Source organism: Benincasa hispida, chromosome 10, assembly GCF_009727055.1.
Source record: "Benincasa hispida cultivar B227 chromosome 10, ASM972705v1, whole genome shotgun sequence".
In the NCBI taxonomy this organism is placed as follows: Eukaryota; Viridiplantae; Streptophyta; class Magnoliopsida; order Cucurbitales; family Cucurbitaceae; genus Benincasa; species Benincasa hispida.
Window position 1 is genome coordinate 17,519,908 of NC_052358.1, and position 27,552 is coordinate 17,547,459.

General features: G+C 32.2%; 3 protein-coding genes across 4 annotated transcripts; all 3 read right to left on the minus strand.

Annotated features, from left to right (window-relative positions):
- Positions 1–583: 583 nt before the first annotated feature.
- On the minus strand, positions 584–4,672 carry LOC120088813 (F-box/LRR-repeat protein 3-like). 2 transcript variants are annotated; one of them, XM_039046255.1, is made up of 8 exons: positions 3,750–4,672; positions 3,553–3,684; positions 3,020–3,124; positions 2,552–2,945; positions 2,339–2,468; positions 1,778–2,072; positions 1,444–1,695; positions 584–1,108 (listed from the first exon to the last, which is right to left on the minus strand). In XM_039046255.1, exons 1-8 carry the CDS (start codon positions 4,431–4,433, stop codon positions 1,106–1,108), a joined length of 1,995 nt encoding a protein of 664 aa, XP_038902183.1. In that variant the 5' UTR covers positions 4,434–4,672; the 3' UTR covers positions 584–1,105. The 2 variants fall into 2 exon arrangements, with proteins under 2 accessions (XP_038902183.1, XP_038902182.1); XM_039046254.1 differs by having other exon boundaries at positions 584–1,105; positions 3,750–4,671.
- A 9,782-nt stretch (positions 4,673–14,454) lies between these two features.
- On the minus strand, positions 14,455–15,581 carry LOC120089289 (peroxidase P7-like). Its single transcript, XM_039046713.1, has 3 exons — positions 15,372–15,581; positions 15,102–15,296; positions 14,455–15,009 (listed from the first exon to the last, which is right to left on the minus strand). Exons 1-3 carry the CDS (start codon positions 15,579–15,581, stop codon positions 14,455–14,457), a joined length of 960 nt encoding a protein of 319 aa, XP_038902641.1.
- Positions 15,582–20,434: 4,853 nt separating this feature from the next.
- On the minus strand, positions 20,435–23,515 carry LOC120087859 (biogenesis of lysosome-related organelles complex 1 subunit 1). Its single transcript, XM_039044823.1, has 3 exons — positions 23,288–23,515; positions 22,957–23,162; positions 20,435–20,905 (listed from the first exon to the last, which is right to left on the minus strand). The coding sequence occupies exons 1-3, from the start codon at positions 23,457–23,459 to the stop codon at positions 20,816–20,818; spliced, it is 468 nt and encodes a 155-aa protein (XP_038900751.1). The 5' UTR covers positions 23,460–23,515; the 3' UTR covers positions 20,435–20,815.
- Positions 23,516–27,552: the final 4,037 nt, after the last annotated feature.

Genomic DNA, 27,552 nt, shown 5'->3' on the forward strand with positions numbered 1-27,552 from the left:
TAAAGATAAACCTTGGACATTTAAAAATATAAGGTTCAAATTAGAAACAATTTAAAATTAAAGTAATGATATTATAAAATGATAATTGATAATAAATGGGGACAAATCCAATCCAATAGCCTTGACTTGACTAAGAAAAAATACATAAAACAACTTATCCATTAACACATCCATTGTTTTGACTTTCTCGATGAAATTTGAGATAGTTAACACTCCGATTCTATCGATTTTTCTAAATATTATGTAATCTTCTAAATTTTATATCAAATCTTATTTAATTTTTCCCACAAAATTTAAAAATCATAGTACACTTGAGATCCATTTGAAAAATTATAATCGGTAAATTCAAATTTTGAAAAGATATAAAATTCAAAGTTGGAAAAGATATAAGATTTGGAAATATTATATAATATTTGAGAAGAATCTCGATGTTAATATTGCCCGATATTTTATCGAGAAGGCCCTAAACAAATATAAATTAGAAAAAATTAATTTTTTAACTAAATCACGATGGTCGATCTGAAAAACTAGTTTAATTAATTTTTAAAAAATATGCTAGTTTTGAAAAGTGAAAGCTTGATAGTCTGATAATTTTCGAAAATTCTTCAATATATCGTAACTCACCCAATGAATAGAAATGATACAAGTGAACTAAGTAAAAAATTTGAAACTCACCCCTAATTCTACTCAAAGCAGCAGCTGCAACCGATACAAAGTTCAAATTTTCAAACATATGGTCATTTGCACCAATACACAAGCCTTTTTCATGGAACCATGTCAATTGGAATCTCTCAACACCACCCCCACTCCTACCAGAAGGCCTGTTCCGGCGTTCAGGGGTGCACGCTGCAGGTGAGAAATGGCTCGTCTGTCGGAGCTGCAGCAATGAGAGGAGGGAGTAGACCATGCTGTGATATCTTTATCATTGGCTATGTTGAATATCAATCAGACAATTTGTTCCTCCTCTTTTACTTCTTTGGATCATGGCTTAATGTCAAGTTACCTGTGTAGAGTGTGTACGCTTTGAAATCTTTGCCATGGATTATGTTGAACCTCCGAAACTTTTCCCACTGTGCAAATTCCAATCTTTATCGGCTCGGTCAACCTACTAATAACAAGGTTCATCAGCCTTTTGTCCTAGTTTCCATTTGGTCAATCACATGGAAAATTTTTTTAAACTGGGATTGTAAAGTCAGTTTGGTCAGTCAAGAATCTTCATGCTAAGAAGTTTTCAATTGAGCATAATATGAACATCCAAATGAGAAGAATGGAATACTCCATACGTATCAAACAAAATTCTCTGCAACTGGAATCTTTGATTACCAAACTTCTCAGATAAGTAGAAAAGGGAAGTTTATGAAGCAATATTTGTAGGTTTAGATTACAATGACGTTCAAAATATAAATAAGCTAATTTTAGTGGAATGCATTAGAAGATGAATACCTGGAATGCTTTGTCCCTCCAGTACAATACGCATCCACGGGTTTCCATGTATTTTCGAAACGATGGAGGAAGCAAGGATTTGAATGACAAGTGCAGCTTCACCTTTCTTAGACCACCACAAACTAGCAGGGCAGCAGTGAGGCCATCTGGAGTCAAGCCAGCCAAATGCAAGATGGTCACGTTTCTCAGGCAATTAATGCTGGCTAGAGACAATAGACCGACATCTGTAACCGAACAGTACGATAAGTTTATCTGCAATCAAACGAGGAAAATCTTTAGTGGTACAGTTTATACTAAACTCATTTTCAGTTCAACAGAGAATAAAGGATCATGCCTGCTTCAGGTTGTGAGAGAATTGGGCAAGTGGAAGCATCCCGTCATCATTTACATTGACACATTTCTTTATATCAAGCACAGTAAGTTGCTTACATCCCATTGCTATAGCTGAGAGGCCAACGGATGAAATGCAACAACACCCTCGAATTTCAAGTGCCTTTAACCTCGAACATTTTGACAAGGATATTAATGAAGAATCTGTAATTTTATCATTATAAGCAATGTTTATCATCTCAAGAGCAGGACAACCCCCAGCAGTTGCTGCAATGCCTCTGTCGGTTATTCCTGTCAACCTAAAATGAATTGGAAAAAGAGAAAACTTACTAAATCCTATAGTTTTCAAATTGTGATGAGTGAGTCGTTGATATAGTAATCTAAAGATGTGCTATTTTAGACTTGATGTTTTTTTACTTGTCAAGAAATCAAACAAAAATTACAATCTTGATAAACAATGTCGAATGTGATACCGAAAACAGATAACCCCTTCCATTCTACCAAAGTAGGAAGCTAATGGAGATCCAACTCAAATAGAGGATTCTAAAGTAGACAGACACCATACCTGTATAAATCAAGCTCTTTAATTTTTGGACAACCACTTGCGATGTGCAATAGACCATCATCATTTATATTCACGCAAATTCCCAGCTTAAGAACACTAAGCCTCGAACATTTGGAGATTGATTTCAAACCTAAATAAGAAAAGTAACATTAATGTAATAAACTTAAGAGATTCATGTACTATGTAACGTAAAAAGAAGCAACCCCATCCAACCTTCATTGTCGATCTCGTTGTCAGTGACATCAAGTTCCTCCAAGTATGGACAGCGTTCTCCTATTAATACATAAGCCTCGCTAGGAACTAGGCTACAGGATTCCATTTTAAGCGAAACAAGGGAAGAACACGAACTCGTAATCCAGTTAATGGATGCATAAGTTATCTTGCGGCAGCACGTGATGTCTAATTTCCTCAACTGCTTGTGTTTTTGCACAATGATGGAGAGACACTCATCTGTCACGCCTGTACACTTGCTCAAGCTCAGCTCCTGAAGTGATGCACGCCAATTTGCAATGGCTTTTACCCCAGAAGTTGTAAGTGAACAACAGTCCAATTTTATTGATTGCAAACCAGAAATATTATGCAAACATTTTGCCATATCCGTTGTGATCTGAGGCAAGAACATAATCAGATAAGCACAATAATCTCAAATTATCACCAACCTACAAGCACATTCACACTTACTGAAGAGCCATATGATAAGTTGAGCTTTTGAAGGTCTTCAGAGCCATTAATCAAAGAAGACAAACCAGAATGACTGATACTTTGACAGCGAGACAGATTAAGAATCTGCCAACAATTTTGCACTAATATCAATAGTAATAACGTTGAAACTCCAAAAAAATGTTGTCGAGATTTTTGTACGGATGACCCTTTCTCAACCCCTACATAATTAATGACCCATATCTCACAAATGTATGAAATCTAACCTTATGCTTACGTTAGAGCACATAACGTAATGCATTAGAGATGACCATGTCTACCATAACGTCATTGCGATGGCCAATGTCTATACCGCAATATTAATTGGAAATGACAGCAAAGTGTGAGAAAAATGATCATGTGAGGTAAGCATAAAGTTAGATTTTATACGTATGTGAGGGCGGATCATTAACCATAAAGCCACCGGTGAAAAGATCATCCCTACAAAAAGCTAAATGCCCCATCGGATAAAAAGGCCAAATTAACAGTATACCCTAGACAGCAAAAGAATGTACCTTCAATGAGTTTCTCTTGCAGTTACGTTTTAGAGCTTCAAGGCCTTCATCATCAATTCCATGGCATTCCTCGAGAACCAGCTCTTCAAGATGTTGCAATTGAAGAATTGATGGAAGACATTTCTCAGTGATCTGTAACAAAAATCTTCATTAGCTCTGAAACAGAGAGGGGGAGAGGTGAAAGAAGGGGGAAATACCGGCAAGAAAGAAAGATCCAAACTCCTCAGCTCCTTGCACTTGGTTGCAATCAAACCAACACCCAAATCAGTAATATGCAGACACCAATTCAAACACAAGAGTTTCAACTTTCTACATCCAACAGCTACACAACCAATCCCCATATCCGTAATCGATTTACACCTCGACAACCACAGTTTCTCCAAGTTTTTGGCCTCCGCTAAGACCTTCAACGCTGAGTCCGTCAGTGCCACCCCATTCGACAAGTTAATTTCGACCAACCCAGTACAATTCGTAACCAAATTCGACAACCCCACATTCGAAAACGACCTAGACCGGGACAGATCGATGGAACGCAGCGTCGTTTTCCAAGCACTCGATACTGAAATCAGAAAAGAATCCTCCACATGTGAGCAAAGGGAAAGGTCAAGTTTCGAAATGGAAGGGTAACGAGGGGATATCGTTCGAATCAAGTCAGAGCGCAGTGGCCTTAGAGATTTCCGGTGGAGCGATTCGGCGGCGTAGAAGGACTTGCAGACGAGAGAGAAGGATTTTCTAGAAAAGGGGTCGTCGTGAAGATGGTCGAGAATCGCGAAGATGATCTCCTCTGTGAGATGATCAAAGGGGCCGGAAAATGGGTTGTTCATTTCAGTCGTTTTGAGCTTCTTTTTCAGAGATGGGGTAGATTCGAAGTTGGAGAACATGGTGAATTGGGTATGTGAAAGAGCGGAGGAAGAGATAAGAATGAGGAATCGGAGGGAGAAATAAGGAAAAAGATGAAGGTGGAGAACAGGGGAGGTTTATTCATAGACTCCAGCAAGATTCTTGCAGAGAACTAGAGAACTCATCCGGGGGAGTACGGAACGGAGGTGGAAGAAACAGAGGTACGGAAAATTACATCCAAGACCTCCATGGTCCAATTTGGGAAATTTTTTCATTTTTCTAAAACAAAATTTATACCGTGGTTTTGAAATAAAGTAAAATAAATCAATTTATTTATAGATAAATCAAAATATCACTGTCTATTAATGATAGACTACGATCATATACATCTATCATTATCTAATAGATATTTATCATGGTTTATCGTCTACTAATAAATGTCTATCATAGTCTATAATATTCTCGTAAATTGTATTAGGTTAATAAATCCTACTTTTTTTTTTGTCTCACAAGTTTATATACCAATTTAACGATATTTGTTTTGACCATTATATATCAAAGTAATGAAATTTAAATAATAACATTCGTATACATCTGACTATATATTATAATTCTTATAATATAAATGATACATGACGATGTTATTATACATGCAAACATATATTAGAACACTTATATTATATGATGCATGAACATGCTATAAAATAAATCAAGCAACTATATTATAATATTTATAATATACATGATGCATGAAAAATACATAACGTATGTTGGGATTTTGATATATGGCATACATTATGACATATAAAATATTAAAATTAAACCATACATCAAATGCATAATTTAAAGAATAATTTATGGACTGTGATTGGACTCTTAAGCCATTAATTAAATTAATATAACTCTCATATTGATTTAATTAATAGAAAAACTAACTATTACATCAAATAATAGTTAAACGGGTTCAAAATAAGTGAATTGAACCTTGAACTGCACAAACTAGATTGCCCAAAACTCTAACTGCCTACAAATCAGACCGATGAACCGCCAGACTTCATGAACTGTTGTGAATCTCGTGATGTTTCCGTCTCAAAGCGTTGAAACGTCGTGACCTAGAGTTACAATGCTACAAAAAAAAAAAAAATCATCCGCCTCATCGCAACGTTGCAACGCTAGGGCACGACGTTGCAGCACTATTGTACAGCCGCGAATTCCATCGAACTTACTCCGATTTGGGCATCATTTTCAGCAAAATGTCACCGAAAAACTCACGAACGACTCAAACAGCAAATTATATACTCGATAGCTTTAATTATTGCCCAAAACACTGGGCCCTTACAAATCAATTTGTAAAAGTTAAAGCAATAAATCTATAGACCAATCCCGAAAACATCCATAAATCACAAACCATTCAACATTCATCAACATGAATAGAATTCAGAATGCAACCCACCATAATTTGTAAAATTAACTCTGGAAAAATAAAATTGGGACCAAGAATCACCGCTTTGATATCAATTGAAGGAACCATGAGATCCGTAAGTGGAAGCGAGATCGTCCCAAATTCATTTTTACAAGAAAAAAAAATTACAGTACATAGAAATTATGCATCAAACAGGACAACATGCTAAAACAGAGAAAATTAGGAAAGAGAAAAATAACTTACCCTTGAAGCCGAAAAAGTCGTCATGAAATTTCTCCTTTCCACAAATAATCGAACTCTCGAACCAAGAACAAAAAAAAAAAAGACACAACCACAAGCTGAACCTTCTGTATCCTCTATAGGTGTTGAGAATTAGCAAGAATGTGTGGGGTCTGCTATATTTTGGGAAGAGGGAAAGAATATTTTTTAGAGAAAAATTCTTTTGAAAAAAAAAACACAATTATGTTAGGTGAAGACCCTGTAATCTTTTGTGAAGAAGTTGAATGAAGATGATTAAAAGAAAAAAAGAAAAACAAATTATTTAATAAATTATTATTATTATTATTATTATTATATATGATAACTACCTTATCATGTAGTATATATTAAACTAAATGTTATATCAAATATAACACATAACCTATAGTTTTTATATTGTATCAACTACAATATAACCTATAGTTTGAATTCTGTCAATCATTTTTTGTATTTAAAATAAATCACATTTATACTAAATTTAATGATATGAATCAAATCCATATAATTAGTATTTTGAATCATAAGATGTGTATAAGAGACAGATTATATCACATATAATTATTTTTCTCAATTAATTTTAACAATTCAAATTAATCCAAAATTAAATTTCAATAATCCTAGTTAAGCTATAGAGGGGACCTGATGGACCTATAGGTTAAAGCTCTAATGATACTTGAATAATTAATTGAACTTCTTTAATTAAATTACTCAACATTCATTAACTGTCGATCAATCCATTAAAGACTGATAGTTACATTATTTGCACTACAGATATATTTTTGTGTCCATTGGATATAACCAATCAACAGATTGATGGCTCTTCACAAATTGCTCGTAAGTACAGTTGCACCAAAATTACCGTTTTGCCCTTGTAGTTACATCTAACTTAAGTACCACTAATCTCTCTAATGAATAATAAGTCATAGTCCAACTATGACCAAAACTCTTCTCGGGCCAAGAGAGGGTGTGACACCACATTGTTTAAGCCCTGAAATCAGCCCTTAAAGAAGCAATCTATCTACTGACCCCAACATTAGGGAATGAGTGAATTTCATCTTGTGTGGTTGTGTTCCCAGCTCTCCAATCAGACGAATTCCCAAAATGGTAGGCTTATTGAGTCGGCGATTTGGCCACTCTCACCTATATAAATTAAAGGACCGCATTCATAGGCAGAAGTTAACAATTCACTCAGGATTCAGGTCATGTCATCTATGATCGTCCTGATGAAATGTAAGTCTTTATTATTAACGGTGTTTTATAATGTGATTATTCATTTTGTGTCCTGGTCTTATATAAACTCTTTTGTATAAAATACCATCGCTCACATATTTCTACATGAATGATTAGGATTAGATCAGTCGTAGTACCTTACGACAATTGTAACATCTATAAAATGGGTCGTATTCGTAGTGTCACCAAGATAAGGTACCCAACCTTATCCATATACTACGAACTATTTAGGTTATCACTTAAATATGATCCACTTGTATGTCTCTACATACATGTTTAAGCTATAGAATATAACCTCGGATGTTAGTGTGTTGGTTTTGTGGGTTAATGCTACTAAATGTCGAATAAAATACTTCATAGTTTATTAAAGAAATAAATCGTTTTGTACATTACAATTACAAAATACAAGACCCACAAGATTTAGGATATCAACCTCAACATAATGGGCATCTAAAGAGGAGTATTATAAATATGTTAAATTAAATGTAATGTAAATGTCCATTATTAGTGTCCATTGGCCATGTGTCACTTATCCATTATCCTATGTGTTGTTCATGTGTCTCAATATTACACACTATCAGTATCCATGTAATCCACTTTCTACTTGCCAAACTGCCTATAAATGATGGCATTTGGTGGGTCCTGAAAGACACACACATATTGATGATCAATCCAAAAAGATTGGAGAAAGTGGAGAAATTCATTCTTTATTATTTTATCTTTTTTTTTGTTGTTTATTTATTTTATATATTTATATATTATATTATATTTACTTTATAATATATTATTATTATATTATATTTTTTCCATATCCGTGTTCTTGTTGTATGCCGTTGTGCTCCTCAAATTCACAACAGAATTCAAATACGATATATATAGTTAAGTAGTATCTAAAAATCTATTTAGGGATGTTTCAGAGACGTTGAGGGCAACATCACAAAAAAGGAAAACGACAACACGTGCAATAGAGCCTCACTGCTATAAATCCAATATATTTTTTTAATGCCGTCTAATTTTTCTATGTTAATTAGATATTTATTATTGTGGGGTGGAAAAGTGAATACTCATTTACCTAAGAATGAAGACCAATCCATAGAGTCAACCATCAAGCCACACGTTTATTTGGCTAAGTATGGAGACCAACTCATACGATTGACCATCAAGCCATAAGTTTTGCCAAGTACAAAGATCAACCCACAGGGTCGACCATCCAGCCATACGTTTATTTGGTTAAATATGGAGACCAACCCATAAGGTCAAACATAGGGCTGGAGGAGGCCGACCTTATGAAAGTAAGGATTATGCCTATGTGTTGTACTTTTCCACATGTTTGGGTCACTAGTGTAATAAATTTGGAGATCCACAATGGTTAGTAACGGCTTGATTAATGTCCCGAGAAGTTAATTAATCCGATATCCATTACGAAATCCATTTCTATATAATCGAGAGGACTCGTGGCATTTAAGGTATGTTGGAATATATTTCGACTTCTATACTCTCTAGCTCTCTTTATACAATTACTGACTTGATCGTTGGAATGTCGGTGGCCAAGTACCACACTGGTGTGAATTTCTCTATTTTTGCAGGGCATTTTTTTGGTTATCTCACAAAAATTACAAGTTCATAGATTTTATCAAATTTGTTACCAACACTTATTTTGACAGGATAAGTTAGAGCCTATTTGGTAGGGAATTTGAAAATATAAATTTGAGAACAAGAGATTCAATGAAAACAAACTTGTATTTCATATTTTTATATATGTGTTTGGTAGCAAATTTAGAAACTGGTTTATAGTTTAAATAGCTGTTTAAAATATGATTTACAATATATTTATAAATCATAAAACTTATTATAGTTACCCACAAAATATTACTTGACAATAAACTATTACTATGAACATATTTTATGTTAACTTTTTTTTTATAATTATTTTTTGTATTATTATATAATTTATTATACATTACGTAATACATATTTTACTTTTTAAAAAATAAACCGAGTTTATAACATGATATACCCTAGTTCTAAATATTTTTATTGTTATCAAATATAATTTTGCACTTTAAATTTATAATTCAAATAGATATAATAAAAACATAAAAATATTATTTTCAGAATTTGCATTTTTTAAATCATAAATCCAAGAACAATCTACTTATTAAACTCCATAAATTCGAAAACATAAAGAGATTCTAAAATTACAATATTTTGCCAAAAAAGAAAAAAGGGGTCAAAATGGAAAAAGGGAAAATGATGAAGCTGATATTTAGTGGAGTGAAGATTTGGGGAAGGCGAAGGACGAATACAAAGTGCATGTGGTACGGTATCAGACTGGACCCCACCAACAACTATTTAAAAAAACGTACTTAGTTTATTATCTTCCGTACTCTCTCATGTTAGAGCGTGTATCACACCCTCCATTCTCTTTTTGAAAAGTGTCTTTCTTATTTACCGTCAGATTTTGAATATAATGTTACACGTGGCATTTCTCAAATAAACGGGCCTTTAGTATACTCAACTTTGGGCTTAGGCCCACTCTGAAATTCCTCCTTACTGAAACAACTGGGCCTGTTGTTAGCGAGTTTGGGTACAGACATATTCTCATGGATCATTAAAGAGATTTTTGCATGGTATCTTTTATTGAATAATTAAAGTATCGAGAGAATCAAACATTTGATCTTGGGGTTGATAGTACGAACACTATGCTAGTTGAGTTAAATTCATATTGATTATTTTTTTTTTCCTTTTTTCCTATTTTTGATAATTTCTTAATGATTGAGAGAGAAATTGCATTTATTATAAAGAGAGTATATGTATTTAATATGATTTTTTTTTTCATATTTTCAAATAAAGAGAGAAAATGCATTTATTTGTTAAATTTTTTTTCTTTATTTAATTTAGTTGGAGAGATAAAATATATTTAATGATTTTTTTAAAAAAATTTCATTGGTTTCACGTTTTTTTTTTCCGGATTCATGGCTATTTAAAATATACCTTAGAACATTTTGTTAGGTATTTGAAAACATTCTAACTAATATATGAAATATACTATAGTATATAAATTAGAGATTGATTCAATGCTTGACATAAATCACTGTATAATCTAATATATGAAATATATCACCATATATAAATAATATTGGTTTAATCTTCGACATAAATCACAATATGTATCATAAATTTTGTTTACAATATGTATATCCATTTAAGTAATTAGAAATTCCAACACATCAGAATTTGTATATGTCACAATACACATAAAATATAAATTAAAAAAAAACTCTCAATTAATATATATTCTAACAAATACCTTGAAACATTGTCAATATACTTTAGAACATATACAAAATTAAGATTAGTAGATATTATATAAAATTAAGAGTATATATTGTTTAATCGATTTTTTTCTCAGTTATCACATAGTATATAAATCACATATTGACTTAATATTCAATATAAATCACAGTATATATCAAATAAATAACGGTATATACAACAGTATATAATTCACATATATCAAGTAAAGGAATGCATATTCCCTTGGAGGTTTATAAAATATATATTTAGGGTTAAAAAAAAAGTTCTCCTCGGTCTTGGTGCGGCAGGTCTGTATAGGCAGCACGAACAAAGTCCATCTTCATCCCTCAATCTTCATATAGGAGTTTATAACACATAACCCTCTATATTCATCTTTTATTCTTCTTCAGCCATGACTATCACGAATCTATATAGGTGGTTGGATCTTGGTGCATGGCACAAACAAAGAGAGCAAACCACGAATGGGAGGGAGAATCAATGAGAAGACGATTAGCGGCTCACCTCGGCGACCCGAAGTCAATGATGATGGAAAATGGTTGATGAATGAGGATGAATGGCCGTTTCTAACGAGTGAATGATTGATGAATGAGGTAGCAGAGGGGTGTGAAATCACCGAAAGGAGAAGTAAGTAAGTAAGTGTGTGTGTGTGTATGTGTGTTGTAAAATAACCACTAACATTAGAGGAAAAACAAAATCCAATATATATATATATATATATATATCGTATATGTTCAATACCTCTCTATTAATCAATTCTTTGTGAATTTAATTCTCTTATATATATATATTGTAAAAAATGAAATGTTCAAATATGAAATGTTCAAGACATTAATGTAATACAGTTCATATTTTAAGCCTTTTATGTCGAAACCCTATCATTAAATCCTCCCTCTTGATCAGAGGCCCAACAACTTGACACGTGGTTTACACAAGTTTGGGCCAAGTCTTAGTTTATTTTTCGATTAAATTGACCGCTAACTTTTTAGTTGATGATATATGTGCTAATCAATTGAGTTATGTTTGGATTGATATCAAATTTGTTTAAAAGAACAAGATTTGGATTAGCGAGTGGTTATAGATCTCGTTCATCTTTTTTTAATAAATTTTGAAAAGGATGGAGAAGGAAGAGGAGGAAGAGGGAAGTGATGAAGAAGTGGAAAGGAAAAAAAAAAGGAGAGAAGATGATGGGCATGGACAACATTTTATTATGTGATGAAGAAATTTGAATGCTAAAAAATTTCAATCTAAGTGAAATTTGTTAGTTAAATACTTTGGAGTAAAGTATCAACTAGTGAGATTCTCTCCATCACATCGAACATAATTTAGTGGATAAGATATTAATTACCATCTTAAACATTCATGGTTTGATTTTCTACTCCTTGAATTATTAAACTCACACACACATATATCCTTCATTGTAGATAACGAACACTTTAATCATTTAGATTTGAAAAGTAGTTCTAAATGATTCCTAACCTCTTGATGTTGACTACACCTTAATGTTTTAGCAAAATTTGTTAACTTAATTTTTTTTAGTGGCTGGACATTTTTTCTCATCACTCCACTATTCTTTTCAATCTCATATGGTCACAGCCTTCAATAGCCATTGATGTTTTCGGCATTGTCTCTAGTGTCATCTAAAACGAAGGAAAGATCCAAATCTGAGACAAAGGAGGAGTTCTCTCCTTCGTTCCAAATACGATGATAAGTGACAATAACTAGTTGGAGGGAGCAATGTCATAGAGATGCCATCAACGATCAAGTATAAGAAAAAGGAAGAAGAAGAGGAAGACAAAAAATGGGATGAAGAGAAATGATACTTCTGAAGAAGTAACTCAAGAATCATTAAAAACCAAATTTTCAGACTTTTGTTCATTTTGAAACTTTAGAAACTAAATCAATAACATCGTCCCAAACTTTATCTCCATAATTAAATTTCCCCCTGAATTTTAGCGATAAAAGTTCAACGCTTTTATTTAGAATATTGCTGTCAAATAAACTCCTTTCATTCTAAATAATACATTTGATTGAGTAGTGATCTAGTGAAGATGAGATTATTATGTCAACTTAATAGAATTATTCCCATTTCACCTACTTTCTTATCAGCATTAATTTATTATTCATATATATTTTTTTTTCAAAAGACTTGAATGTTTTAATGATAAAGTAAATGTTATAAACTTAATACTTACACTAACAAAAGAATATATATATATATATATTTGTTTTTATCATATATATAGAATTTTATATTGAGAACGACATGTCAACATAAAATTTAACTACCCCAGCGTTGAACATGAATTGAAAACATTAAACAATGAAAATGGACGTAATAACATTTTTATTGGAAAAAAAAACAAAATATCATAACAAAGTTTTATAAATCCATTTGGTATTATAACCAAAGTCCACCGTTGGGCTTTGCTACACTAATTATATTAAAAAAAAGTAAGTTCATCTTCGTGCCAACACGAGCATAGCTTAATTGACATAAAGTTATAAATCAACCTTACGTTCGGTCCTCCAACTTCACATGTTATAAAAAAGAAATTGTTCATGAACATATCTTTAATCATTCAAAATCAACTTAATGTTTGAATTTACACTTTAAAAATGAATTTTCAAACTCGATTTTAAATGATCAAAGATGTGTTTGGGAGTAATTTCTAAACTTCACAAAAGTTATTGTTATTTTAAAATCACTCACAAACAAGTCCTTTGATATTGATGGACAACTTTTTGAAGTATGTCGTTTCGGGAACTAGAAGATGTCGGATTCGTTTCATTGCTGGTTCTTCCAAATATAAAATTTTCCTTGCTGAACCATTAGAGTTCTTTTTTATGTATTCTAAAGTTGTACAAAGTGGGCATAGTTATCGTAATGGGACAATTACATATACAGACACAGATTCAAAGTATTAGCAGATATAACATAATGTAAAAAAAAATTATAAATATGGTCAAATTTAAATAGTCTGTCAGTGATAGACCATATTATCGGTAGGAGTCTATCAGTGATAGACCATATCACTGATAAGAATCTATTAACGATAGAAGTATATCGCTGATAGACTTAGGAGTTATAAACGATAGAAGTCTATTGCTAATAGACTTGGCTATATTTGCAACTTTTTTAAATGATGTTATACACTTGGTTATTATTCCTAAAAATACTATCAATTGCAATTATTCTATCGTAATTGACATATTCTACACTATTTAAGGTCGAATATTCAAATCCTTTAACTTTCATTTGTTGTATTGAAGAAAAAAAAAATAAAATCGAAAGATTATATATAAAATTTTGACTTATTTAAATTATACTCTTTAGGCTTAATAAATATACAATTACATAGATTGAATAATGGATATAATGAAAATAAGGTTAACCTACCATTTTGGTTCTTATACTCCGAGACTCGTTCAATTTTAATTATTATACTTTTAATAAATCATGCATTTAATTATTCCTTTGGATTGCGGTTAGTTTATTATTAACTTTTATTTTATTACATATTAGTATTTTCATTGTAAATTATGAAAACATATCAACATATTCTTTTTTTACATGAAAATGATTGTTATTATTTAACAAATTTGGATAAAAATTAACTTCAAGAGATACGAAATTTAAGATTTATTAAAAAGTTTTGGATAAATGGTATTTTGACCATGAAATAAACATTAACAAAGTTTATACACTTTCACGCTCAAACCCCAAACAACATAAACCAAATCCAAACCCGAAGCAAATACAAACCCAACACCAAAAACCAAAAACTCAAAAACGAAAAACGAAAAACGAAAAACGAAGAAACAAACATTATTTGTCAATTGACAAACCTACAATTGGCTCTGATTTCTCCATCACTTCCTGTAAGTGGGTTCATATTCCCCATTTTGATCATGGAAGAACCAAAATCATTTCTAAAGGCGTTTGGATATCTGCTATAATACTTCACCAAACCATCACTGTCGTCGTTGCCGCCGCCGAACAGTTCCTGGTCGGAATGTAGAAGGCCTTTGTTTGTCAACAAAGCCTTGAAGTAGGCAGTGTCAAATAAATTTGGAGACTTGTCAAGGCCCTTCAAATTCTCATCGCCACCACTCTGTGGGCAGATTCCCTGCAACGCCGCTGCGAATTGTGGGTCGATGTTAGTGTCGTTGTATATCCTAGTCCTGAAAGTGGTACACCGCGCGTTCCCGAGAGTGTGGCCGGCCGACAAGACAACAAGGTCTTTGATGTCGAGGCCATGAGATTGGAAGTTGGATAGAAGTTGTGAGAAGCTGAAAAATGGTGGAGGGAGATTTCGGTTGGCAACGTCTGCACTCGCTGTTCTTGCGTCTCTTCTTCCTAATAGAACTTTGTAGTTTGGCCCTCCGAGCTGTGGAACAAACACTTGTGAGGATCATATTTTAATATCGCATAATATTGATTGAAGTTGTTGGTGGGTTCTAAAAGGAAGATAAAACTTACGATTGCAACGGAGTCACGAGCAGCAACAGCTAAAATGTCGGCACAAGACACGACGTTGCCTTTGCAAGCTTTATCGAGTCGTGTCTTAATCTCATCGACGACTTCAAATCCTCTAATCGAGTTAATATTAGCAAAGGCAGTCTTTTCTCCAGTAAAAGTAGCCGTATCATCCAATAGCACAGACCCATCACAACCCTAACCATTAACAAAACACATATGGGAACATTCAATTCATTTACATGATATACGATTCAAACTAAATGAACTTACGTTGACAAAGCAGTCGTGAAAATGGAGACGTAAGAGTGAAGCTCCCATTCGACGCTCGCGTCTGATGGCATTAATGACGACGGATTTGATGGTGGACAAGGCCTTAGGGCACACTTTGTTGTAAAAGTTTGGAGTCAGCTGTGCATGGCTATGGCTTAGGGCAGCTGATAAAACAATAAAGCGTAGCAAAAGAGAGCGAAGGGATGCCATTAGAGACAGTACTAGCTTTACTTCTTCTAGTTGTTCTACAGTGAGGTTCATGAGGAATGTCTTTGCCTTATATAGGGAAAAATGAGAGAGAGGCACTTATGAACAAACATGGACAAAGTCTCCTAATGCTGATCGTAATATTATTAATGTCAGCGTTTGAATTTGATATTTGGAAAACATTAATAGAGTTTTAAATTATATATAATAGAAGCTCAACTATAATCAATTTTTAAGATGGTGATAAATGACTTGTAGAGTTTAGATTCTTGCATTTGTTACATTTTTTTTGTAAAATATTCTCTCATATAGCCATTCCACTATTAGTTTAGATGCCTATTATCACTCAAATTTAACAATATATATGTAATACCTTTTTAAAAGTTCATTTTTTACAATAAATTGCAAAAGTAGTCGAACTTTTAGTCTCGAGGTCGATAGCATAAATCAGCTAGGCTCGTTTTGCCCAATGAAATGAAAATTTAAACTTTTTGAGATTCGGTAAAAATATAACGTCCATTGAACTAGGTTGATCAATCACAAATTTATTAAATATTTTTGAAAAAGAAGATTTCTATCTTTCAGAAATAGTTTTGAAATAAACATCTTCTCTAAAGCAGTTGCAACCCAGGTAAGGATTTCGATAGTTATTTATTTTTTACAAAATTATTCATATGTAATTATACCCTTTATTTCTCCTTATTTATTTTTTACAAAATTATTCGTATGTAATTATACCCTTTATTTCTCCTTAAACCATTTTAAAATCAAATAAGGTTAACCTTTTAAAATAAAAAATATAAAATATAAAAAAACCTAAAATATTTGTATACTTCGTGAAAATCTCTAATGAATCCCTTTTTGTTTGACAAAAGATTGTGGTTGGAACATAATGATATAAAACCATGAGAACACTTCCAAGTAAGTCCAACTTTTGTGGGATGTTTCTTATGAACCACTAATAAAATGGTCAAAATGAACATAGTCTAACTAGCATAGTATTTGTACTATCAATCTCAAAGTTAGAGGTTCGATTTTTTCTCTCCACATGTTTTAAAAAAAAACATGGAATTCAAAAAAAAAAAACAAAAAACAACTCATGAATGACTATTCTAATTCTACATGGAATCTTGAAATTGTTGACTAATAGGGAATATATAGTAATTATTGGGTTAAGTTTTTTAGTGTAATTGTTTTTTCGTTCTTGTCACTATGGGTGCAAACAACCAATTTTGAAGAACAAATCCACCAATAATTTTGACTTGATAAAATTAATTGATATTAAATTTAAATATAACCCAAAGGAAGGTTCATTTGAACAGTTCTTAATTGTATGTCACACAAGCATGCAATTCAAAAGAATTATAATCACAAGAATAATAAATGTGATTCAAAATATTTTTATAATTGAATTCGAGTTTCAACATAGTGCAGAGACTTTTGAGTATCAAGAATTCATTTAATAATTTTGCCCGAGACAAAATTTTAAATCCAATTGCAGGATAAAGATTTGAACTTCCGATTTATATCCTAATGAGACAAGAATTAGGGGATGTTTGATTTAACTTTTCGAGTGTTTAATTTTGAAAATAAGTCATTTTAGAAAAATTTGAAATGTTTGACAACTACTTAAAAATAGATTTTGAAATATTTTCAAAGTGCATTTTAAACCGCTTTTATAAAAAGAGTTTAAATAAAAATTACTTTTTTGAAAACATTTTTTTAGTTAATTCAAAACATGCTCTTAAATGCAAGAACAAATATGTGACTTGACAATTGAAAATAAAGAATATATATATAGAAAGATAACAAGGATAACATAGATGAATGACATATAAAAGACAAATATTCAACACAAATAACAGAAAGTATTGACAAACATTGTGTATGCCATAAAACCTAGAGAAAAAAATAATGAGAGAGAAGAAGAATACACTTGTATTTGCCAAAAGCTAAGTGCGGTAGAAAATTTGAAAATAGAAATTGAAAAGAATGGAATTCATTAAAAATAGAGTTATATTTTATGTTTTCAGATGTGTTTAGTAGCTGGTTTAGAAATTAGATTATAATTTAAACAATTGTTTAAAATGTGCTTGATACTGTATAATTATAAATCATAAAACTAGTTGTAATTACCTACTAATATATAATTGATAATAAACTATTATAAATTTATTTATGAATATGATTTATGTTTAAAAAATTATATAATTATTATCTTGTAATATTATATAATTTATAATACATATTATATTTTTTTAAAAATGAATTGAGTTTATAACATGACATACTATATTCTTACATGTTTTGTTTTTATTTAATATAATTCTACATTTTAAAATTCAAAATCCAAATATAATTAAAACATAAAAATGTTATTTTCAAAATTTGTACTGTTTGGATAATAGAATCTGACAACAGTTTTGGAAACATAATCTGTATTGTACGCCAAACACATATTTACTAAACTTAATAAATCTGAAAACATAAAACAGAATATGGATTCTTTATCAAACATGACATAACTGATTGGAATATGTTCTAGAGGATTAAATGGGCGAACATAAGTATAGCTTGGAATAGCTTGCAGGGTTTTACTAATCAAATGAACAATACTAGGATGCACTTTCTTTATGCACCTCTATTATCACACACACAAGAGAAATATAATATTAAAAAAAGAATTAAGAAGAATATGCCACGTGATAAATTATGGTTAGACAATTTGATATGATGCACAAAATAGGTACAACCTAGGATGCATCTAAATGTTTCTCATTGAATTAGAAGAAACAACCCTAATATACTTATAAACCAAACTAAGTAGGAAATCTTTATTTGTAGGAGCTAGTCTCTCAACTTTTCCATCGTTTACGTTTGCAATCCTCAACATTACACTCCATAATTTTGCCAATTGCCAATGCCAACCTTCAACTCTAAATCTGCCTATGCAACTGGTTCTAGAAACACACAGCCTAACGTCCAGAATTCTGCCCCTTGAAGCCTTCAGGATTTTTCTGGAAAAAGAATATTAAATTCTAACCTATGCGGACACCCGAAGAATAATCTTTTTTTTTTCTTTTGACAATATGTGGGGTGAAGGAACAAACCTCAAACTTCAAAGTTACGGCTCACGTTGACAACACCGCTAGAATATTTAAGACTTTGGAACCTAAGATTTGGCCCCAAGAGGAATAACAAAATATTGTTTAGTAAGAGAGACGGTCAATGCCTCACAAAGAGACACAAAACTCAAGCTTGGTTTTGACCAAATTTATATTAAACAATTGCCAATTGTTCAACTTGTGAAACACTTCATCCTTCACGGCTAAGTCAACTGTTCCTGATGAGGGGAGATTAGGTTGGTCTTTGACAAACTTGTTTTAAAGCTTTGGATTTGCTTTACCTACCACATTTGCCCCATTCCTCCACCGAACTGTCTTTATCGACACATTTTTTTTTCAATCATTGACAATTTATATTAAAAAGCAAACAACTTGTAAAGGTAGGGTTATTGTGATTACACACTAAATAGATAAGTGTTGTACTAAAGTTCTCCTATCAAAGAATAAAGTGGTACTATTCCATTCGGTATAATGATCCATCCCAACTGCAAAGAATCAGTGAATCACTATGTGAAACTAGAATATTTTTCCATCTAATCTTTTGAGTTAAAGACATAGTTGTACAACCTATAGAACAGATCATGTTCAAGTAAGATCGTATTTTTTCCTTCCAAATAAAATAGAGTTTTTTTCCCTGGAAAATTCATCCAATCACTGCTTCTGAACTATTAACTAGAGCTTATTTAACTTTAAATCAAGGAATTTTGTAGACTATAAGTATAACCTAAGGCCGTGATGTATTGTGATGAGATATTCTAAACAAATCAGGAATATCTATTTGACTATGCATGCAATTTCTAGATAAAATATTTCGTAAGATTAAATATAAATTGTTGTTTGTTGTTAAAAACTTGCGAGTTGCACACTTGGAAACAAAAACTTTGTTTAATGTTCGAGAAAAATCAAGTTTTATATAAAAATATAGTAGTAGTAACAATATCATCGAAATGATTGGCATAATTAAATCGACATTGTCTTTTAGAACAAGTAATAGCCACTGTAATATTTTATTTGAAACATTTTGAGGAACAAAGATGTAATTGGAAGTTATACTAAAAAACAATGTTTCAATTTATAAAGACAAAAGACTATATTCAAACTCAAAAAACACGTTGACTAATTTTTTTTTTTTAAAAGCTTCTGCACAGAAGAATGAAAATAGTATTTTCCAACTGCTTTTCATATTTTTAAAGACCAAGGAAAATAAGGCTACGACAAAATTGGTCTAAAAACAAAGGAAGATTGGCGCATCACTTAGTTTTATACTGTGTTAACTATGTAATGCGCAATCAGTATAAGATGCATCATCATTTTAATAACAAGGAAGGATAAGGTGTACCTCAAAAGTCAGAACGAGTATTCTCCAAATCCAAAACTGAGCGCTGTTGATGTCCAAGGCAAGATAATTCCAGAATTAACGTAGAAAGCAATCCCATCGGAATCGTTGGGGGCTCAGCTCAATTCTCTGCCTCTTTTATGTTGAAGTACAACAAAACGGGACTACTCCAGACCTAATAAATGAGATAATGGCTGAGTTTGTCGACAAAGACACAGTCATCTGTCGAGGGAAAAAAAATGTTAAAAGGTAAATGCAACCGGCAACACTGTTATCGGTTGGGAGTGAGAACTTAAACATCGTGAATGTAATTCTGTGAACCCACCTAATACAATAATATATCTGATAATCATGAAGTTGAATATTAATGGAGAGAGTATAATAGGGACCAACAATTGAAAGAATGTAGAAATTATTATTACATGGCAGCTGCCAATAGTTGTACAAAGAAAACTGCAGTTTACATGAGCAATAAATGAACAAAACGGTAACATTCACCGTGCTAATGAGGAATAAATCAGTGAACTTAAAAAGTAGAGTCGACAAATTATTTTATACAGTTAGTGAGGTAGCAGACATGTCAGGTGACTGAGGTGTTCTTAGTTTCTATAAGTGTTTCCATCTGGGCATGCTGCACCCTTCATAACCTTATACCACAAGAATTTAGCAAGCCACATATGGGGACACAGATTCAGTTTAAAGCAGGGGATGAGGAGGATCTATGTTTTTCTCGACTCTACTGAATACACTCTGGTTGACTCTTTAATACAAGCATTTCAGTCTTGGTAAATGTTATGGATGGCCGTAGTGATGCTTTTACAATCAAAATCGATGGTCTTTATCCAGTTCTCAAAATCTCCAATTTCCTACAAAATAAACATATCAAATTAGTATGAACAATAAATCCAAATGAGAAAGACCTGAAAGAAACCCAAACCAAAATATGAAGAAACCATGAAGGAAAGAAAATCAGGCATCTTTTACTATCTTGCATGTTCAAGATTATGATAATCATGCCATCCTCTTCACCCGGTTTCTTTTAGTTCAAATCTTCAACTAGGAAACTTATTAAGTGATTCAAGCATTAATTAAAGATGTGGATCCAAAATACAACGTTGCTCATTGTTTTACAAAGGCTAAAGTCAAGTACCGATATGCACAACTAAAACTTATTAAGTGATTCAAGCATTAAAACTATTGATAATCATGCCATCCTTTTCACCTGGAATCTTTTAGTTCAAATCTTCAACTTAGTAAGTGATTCAAGTATTAAAACTAATCCACATGGTCTTAGGTTCATGTGGATCCAAAATACAAAGTTGCTCATTGCTTTCGAAAGGCTGACAATGTGCACTACTAAAACTTTCTAATATCCTGTGACAAAATTGAGATTTTTTATATGCATTCAACAAAACAATAAGAGATTATTCCTATTTTTTATTATTTCTCTTCCTGTGCACAATACATAAACATTTCACCCTCAAAGGATAAGACAACGTCATGGGTTGGCCTAGTGGTAAAATGGAGACATAGTCGTAATGGATGGCTAAGAGGTCTAGGGTTCAATCTATAGGGCCACATACCTAGGAATTAATTTCCTATGAGTTTCCTTGATGCCCAAATGTTGTAGGGTTAGGCAAGTTGTCCCGTAAGATTAGTTGAGGTGCGCGTAAGCTGATCTTTTTCTTTTATAATACTTGGTGTCAAGTATGATTTCTCACGAGTTTCTTTGACATCCAAATGTTGTAGGGTCAGGCAAGTTGTCCCGTGAGATTATTCAAGGTACATGTAAGCTGGCCTTTTTCTCTTGTAATACTTAAGTATGTTCATAACATGTACAAGTTTGAAAACTATTTTTTCCAAGCTGATTGCTTCCTCCTATCAACAATGTGATGCACAAGTTATTGAAAACAAACCATCAAACCACAAAACAAAATCCTCTAAACCTAAATGATAGCTGGGGAGCTGTTTTTATAAATAGCCTTTTTCTTCCGTATTCAAAATTGTTTCCAAAAGTTGTGCTGGATGGATTGCAAGATCAAATAAACTTTTTTTTTCTTTTTTCTTTTTGATATCCATGAAAGTGCTTCGACTGCTTCCATTCACCTCGACTATTCTCATAGGACGACTGCTAACTTTACTACATTTGGTTGCCAACGAAACTTGTAGGGTATTAAACTCAAGATAAGTGGCCACCATGACTTGAATTCATTGCCTCGGACTCTAAGCCTTCTGTTATACCCAACTCATAATTTAAAAAATGAATAATAGCTTAAGAAGCAGAAGCAGACTAGCCAAAAACAGATGCCAAATAGCCCTAACCTAAGTTTCAGGAACTGCACTTATTCATATTTCTATTGATACAAAGGGTACAGGGGACTGGTTTTGTAGATGCTGCTTGGCGACCGCGTTTCAATAACTAACCACTGTTATGAATCTAACAGAAACGGTCTAACCAAAACTAAGAATATAACTAACAAAACAACTCTAACAATACACCAACTTTAAACAGAACTCAATGTCTAGTAGCCCACAAACTCTTCATAGGACACAGATGGCCAGTATGGAAGCCATGGCGCAACATCTAGACCAGTATTAGGGGGGAAAAAAAAGAAAGGAAAAAAACTTTTATACTCAAAATCAAATGTGGTTACCAAGTAGTATCATAATCATTATGGACAGCGCACCAACGTAATCCTTCAAGGTCGAAAACCATCTCAAAATCCTTGAATTGACTTAAAAAGTTGTAAAACTTTGGGAAGACTGAATATTTTGACTTCAATAACAATGCTAAACTCTTCAGTCAATAAATAGATTAAGCAGGCTTTGATTAACAACAGTGAAACATACATACAGCTAAAATGTAGGGTTTCCACAAAATTTTAACACAATAGTTGCTTTCGAAATGAGAGCGAACCTTAACAGCAGTGTTCAAAGCGTGAGTGGCGGCGAGCCATTGATCGGTCTGCTTCGTAAATCGAGCAATCGTAGTCGCTAAAGCCCTAATTTCAAGCTCAATCAACTTCTGATTGACGAAAGAATCCTGAACTCCACCATTCACGGCATCGAATAAAAGATCCGAAACGCGAACCGCCTTCTGTATCGCATCTTTCTTCGCCTTCTCTATCGCGATGATTCAGAACGACGAGTTAGGATTTAATTTTACGAAATTTCAAAGTAATCCGCATCTAAAGGCTATGGAGGCGTAGGAGAGAGTTAAGGAATTACAGAGAAAGAGAGAAACTAACCGGAGTTTTCCCTGAGCTTGAGAGAAGCGTAATGGTGATCATTGACCATCTGAAGTAATGAAGCTTCCAATCCACCAACCTCAGCAGTCAATCCCTCCGTCTCCGATTGAAACTTGCCGCGATTAGGCGCTACGGGGAGGTCCGGCCGTGACGGCCCCGACGAAGAATTCATGTTCGGCCCGCGAAATATTCTGTATTCACATTTCACGCCCAGGTTGCTTTGTTACTTGTTGGATTAATTATCTCGCTTCGATTTTTTTTTTTTTTAAAAAAAAATTAATTAATTAATTAATATTTAATCTTCTACTTTCTCTAATTTTCTTTGAGATTTCACCCATGTATGTATATTTTTCGAGCTCCATCGAATGCCCCTATTTATAGATAAAGTGAAATAAGAGTGGTTTATTTGGATACTAAGAATGAGTATTTACAAGACACATAGCAACATATTTATAATACTCACCTTAGATACCTATATATGAAATATGTCTTGTTAAAATCTTACTAGTAAAAAACCCATTGGAAAAAAAATTCTATGAAGGAAAAAGAGTGCATATTTCATATAATCTAATACTCTTAAAAAGAATACAATATATTTACTCCCTTCATGGAAACATCACTTAAGATCTCTAAGTCGCCGCACTCTAATGTTGTGCACCAATTTCTCAAAGGTTACGGTTGGTAATGATTTTATAAATAAATCTGCAACAAGTTATCCTTCGAATAAATTTGTTGTACAATGATATCACCATTTTCTTCAAGATCATGAGCATAGAAAAGCTATGATGTGTTGTCTTCGAATAATATCGTTGGAAGATTTTTACTAGAAGACAAACCATATTGTTGGAGAAGAACTATATCTAACTAATAAATTTAATGAAAATGCAATATCTGATTTTGTATATGAGCATGATACATAAGTGCACAAATTACATTAAGATATGATACTTCAGGACCAATGGATGTGCTTTGTTCATATAAAATCTTTTCAAAACTTTTTCTGTATAAGTTGACTGATGAACAAATATCCTATCTACTAAATGCTCAATTTGCAAACCAAAGAAAAAATTTGTTTTTTCGAGATCTTTTATCTCAAATTCTTTCTCAAGATATTCTATTGTCTTTGAAAACTATTTAAGAGTTCCAATTATATTTAAGTCGTAATATATACAGTTATAATAGCAAATTTTGACCGTGATTTCTTCATAAAAACAAATGAACATATTGGATTATTTTGATATCCTTATTTCAATAAATATCCACTTAGACGATTATACCACATCTATCTTGATTGTTTCAATCCATATAGCAATTTCTGTAACTTTTTGAGTACAATTCCCAGGAATTTGATTTATATGTTTCAGGTACCTTAAAGCCTTATGGAATTCTCATATAAATATAATTATCAAGAGATCCATATAAATATGTCGTGACAATATCCATAAGATGCATGTCCAAACTTTCATACACAATTAGACCAATTAAAAATCTTATGCAACTAGTCTTGCTTTAGATCTCGTGACCTCATTATTTTCATTTTTTTTTCTCATAAATACCCATTTGTATCCCACAGGTTTGACATCTTCTGGTGTTCGAACATCTAAAAACCTGACGTTTTGAAAGTGAGTTTTATTCTGCCTCGATTGATTCTTTCCTCTGAAGCTAATCTTTTTTATAGTGACATTCTTCAACAGATTTTGGTTTAGAATCCTCATCTTTAGATATAATATCAAGAGCAATATTTATGCAAAATTATTGTCAATAATTACATGAGTCAAATTCCATCTTTTTCCTACCATGACATATTTATTGAAATCTCATTATTTTCTTTAGATATCTTACCTTTCTTACTAGTCATGTCAATGATTTCTTCATGGGTAATTACATCCTCGACCAAGTCTTTTTAACTATTGTTGATTTTTCTTTTTTTTCTTTTTTTTTTTTTTTGATGATTTTTATCTTTGGAACCCATTAGTCTACCATGCTCTAGTGTATTCCAGATTCATTAGTGACAATTTTGCTATGTTGGGACATAAATTTTCAGCTAAACATTTGCAGCTGGTATATGTGATTTAATTACTTTCTTTGCATCTATAAATGCATTTGGTAATTGATTTGTTATATTTTGCAAATAAATTATTTTTTGAATTTCAAGTCCACATAGATCTGTATGGGGATCTAAATGAGACAATAACGATGCATTCTATATAATTTCTTTCCAACTTATGAATTCCTCCCCCTAATGTTGCAAAATTTATCTCATTAAAATGACAATTAGCAAATTGTGCAGTAAATACATCACCTGTCGGGGGTTCAAAATATTTGATAATTGATGGGGAATCATATCCATCATATATTCCTGATCTTGTTTGAGGATCCATTTTAGTACGTTGTGGTGGAGCAATTGGAACATATATTGCACATCCAAAAATTCTCAGATGAGAAATATTTGGCTCATGGCTATAGGCTAATTGTAATGGCAAGAACTTATGAGCTAGTGACCTAATATGTACAAGTGACACTGCATGCAAAATACCATGACCCCATACATATGTAGGAAGCTTAGCTCTAATAAACAATGGTCTATTAATTAATTACATACATTTTATAAAGATTCTGCCAAACCATTTTGTGTATGAACATGAGCTAAAGAATGTTCAACACTTATCCCCATTGACATATAATAATTATAAAAAACTTGGGATGTAAATTCACCAGCATTATCAGACGAATGATCTTAATTGTATAATCAGGAAATTGTGCTCTTAACTTAATTATTTGAGGAAGTAATCTTGCAAATGCAAAGCTTCAACTTGATAATAAGCACATGTGTTACTATTTATTAGATGCATCTATTAATACCATAAAATATCTAAATGGTCTACTTGGTGGGGTAATAGGTCTACATATATCACAATGAATTTTGTTATAAAAATGCAGGTGATTCAATTCCCACTTTAGATGGTGATGGTTTAATTGTTAATTTACCCTGAGAGCAAGTATCACATGATAATTCATTAGATTGAAAAATCTTCTAGCTCTTCAATGGATGTCCATTTGAATTATCAATAATTCTTCTCATCATTATAGACTCTTTATGACCTAATTTTTCATGACAAATAGCAAATATATTTGGATACATGAACTTCGGGTTCATTGTTGTATATGTTTCAATTACTCATATATGAGTATAATACAATCCAGGAGATAAAGCAGACAACTTTTCTAATATACATTTTTCATTTGAAATAGTAGAGATAATATATAGATATTCCACATTATTCTCACTATCAGTCTCAATATGATAGCCATTGTAATATATATCTTTAAAACTTAGTAGATTTCTCTTTGATTGACTAGAGAACAATGCATTTTCAATTATAAATTTTGTTCCTCTAGGTAAATTAATATTTGCTTTTCCAAAACATTTAATCAAGTTTGCAGAACTTGATATTGTATTTACTTGTACTTCCAACATTGTCAATTTGGAAAAGTATTTTTTACTTGTATGTATTGTGTGTGTAATTGCACTATTTTTTAGACATAGATCTTCTTTGCTCATGTTTGAATCATTCAACATATGAACATGATCCAGACTTCTTCACTAAAAGAAAATAATTACAATAAGAGAAACAACATTTGACATTTACTAAGAGAAAAAACAATTACATTAAGTTTAGATATTTTCAAAGTAAAAAAAAAACACTTGATGTTCCATCAACTGTGCCGATCTTTTCTTCAGGAGATTCAAAGAATTCCGTTACATCCAAATTTGTCATATTGGATGGGCCAAATATATCATTATCCTGGTATGCCAAATTTGTTTCTACATTTTTCCTTTTTTCCTTCAGGGAAGCTTGATATAGATCAACTAAGTGTTTCGATGTACGATAAATACGTAACCAATGCCTAGTCATACCACATTGGAAGCATTTTTGTTCACCACCTTTTGAATTTTTATCTTGTAGAGCTTTTCCTTTATGATCATCATTTCGTGTGGTTCTTTTGAAATTTGAATGATTAGAACGATCACTACGAAAATAATAATTATTTCTTCCTTTGCCACGACCACACCTTGACCATGATCACGACCACGACTTCGACCACGACTGTTAAAATTTACAGCATTCACTTCAGGGAATGATGTTGTTCCAGTTGGTCGAAATTCGTGATTCTTCATCAATAATTCGTTATTTTGTTCGGTCACGAGAAGACATGAAATTAGTTCAAAATATTGTTTAAAACCATTCTCTCGATATTGCTAA

Coding starts and splice junctions, on each gene's coding strand:
- LOC120088813 (XM_039046254.1), bottom strand. CDS start 4,433: ATGTTCTCCAACTTCGAATCTACCCCATCTCTGAAAAAGAAGCTCAAA. Junction 2,469..2,551: donor CAACGAGATCGACAATGAAG/GTTGGATGGGGT, acceptor TTTCTTATTTAG/GTTTGAAATCAATCTCCAAA. Junction 1,696..1,777: donor TCTCTCACAACCTGAAGCAG/GCATGATCCTTT, acceptor GTTTGATTGCAG/ATAAACTTATCGTACTGTTC.
- LOC120089289 (XM_039046713.1), bottom strand. CDS start 15,581: ATGGCATCCCTTCGCTCTCTTTTGCTACGCTTTATTGTTTTATCAGCT. Junction 15,297..15,371: donor TTCACGACTGCTTTGTCAAC/GTAAGTTCATTT, acceptor GTTAATGGTTAG/GGTTGTGATGGGTCTGTGCT. Junction 15,010..15,101: donor CTCGTGACTCCGTTGCAATC/GTAAGTTTTATC, acceptor TTTGTTCCACAG/CTCGGAGGGCCAAACTACAA.
- LOC120087859 (XM_039044823.1), bottom strand. CDS start 23,459: ATGAATTCTTCGTCGGGGCCGTCACGGCCGGACCTCCCCGTAGCGCCT. Junction 23,163..23,287: donor CAAGCTCAGGGAAAACTCCG/GTTAGTTTCTCT, acceptor TCATCGCGATAG/AGAAGGCGAAGAAAGATGCG. Junction 20,906..22,956: donor CTTTGAACACTGCTGTTAAG/GTTCGCTCTCAT, acceptor TTTATTTTGTAG/GAAATTGGAGATTTTGAGAA.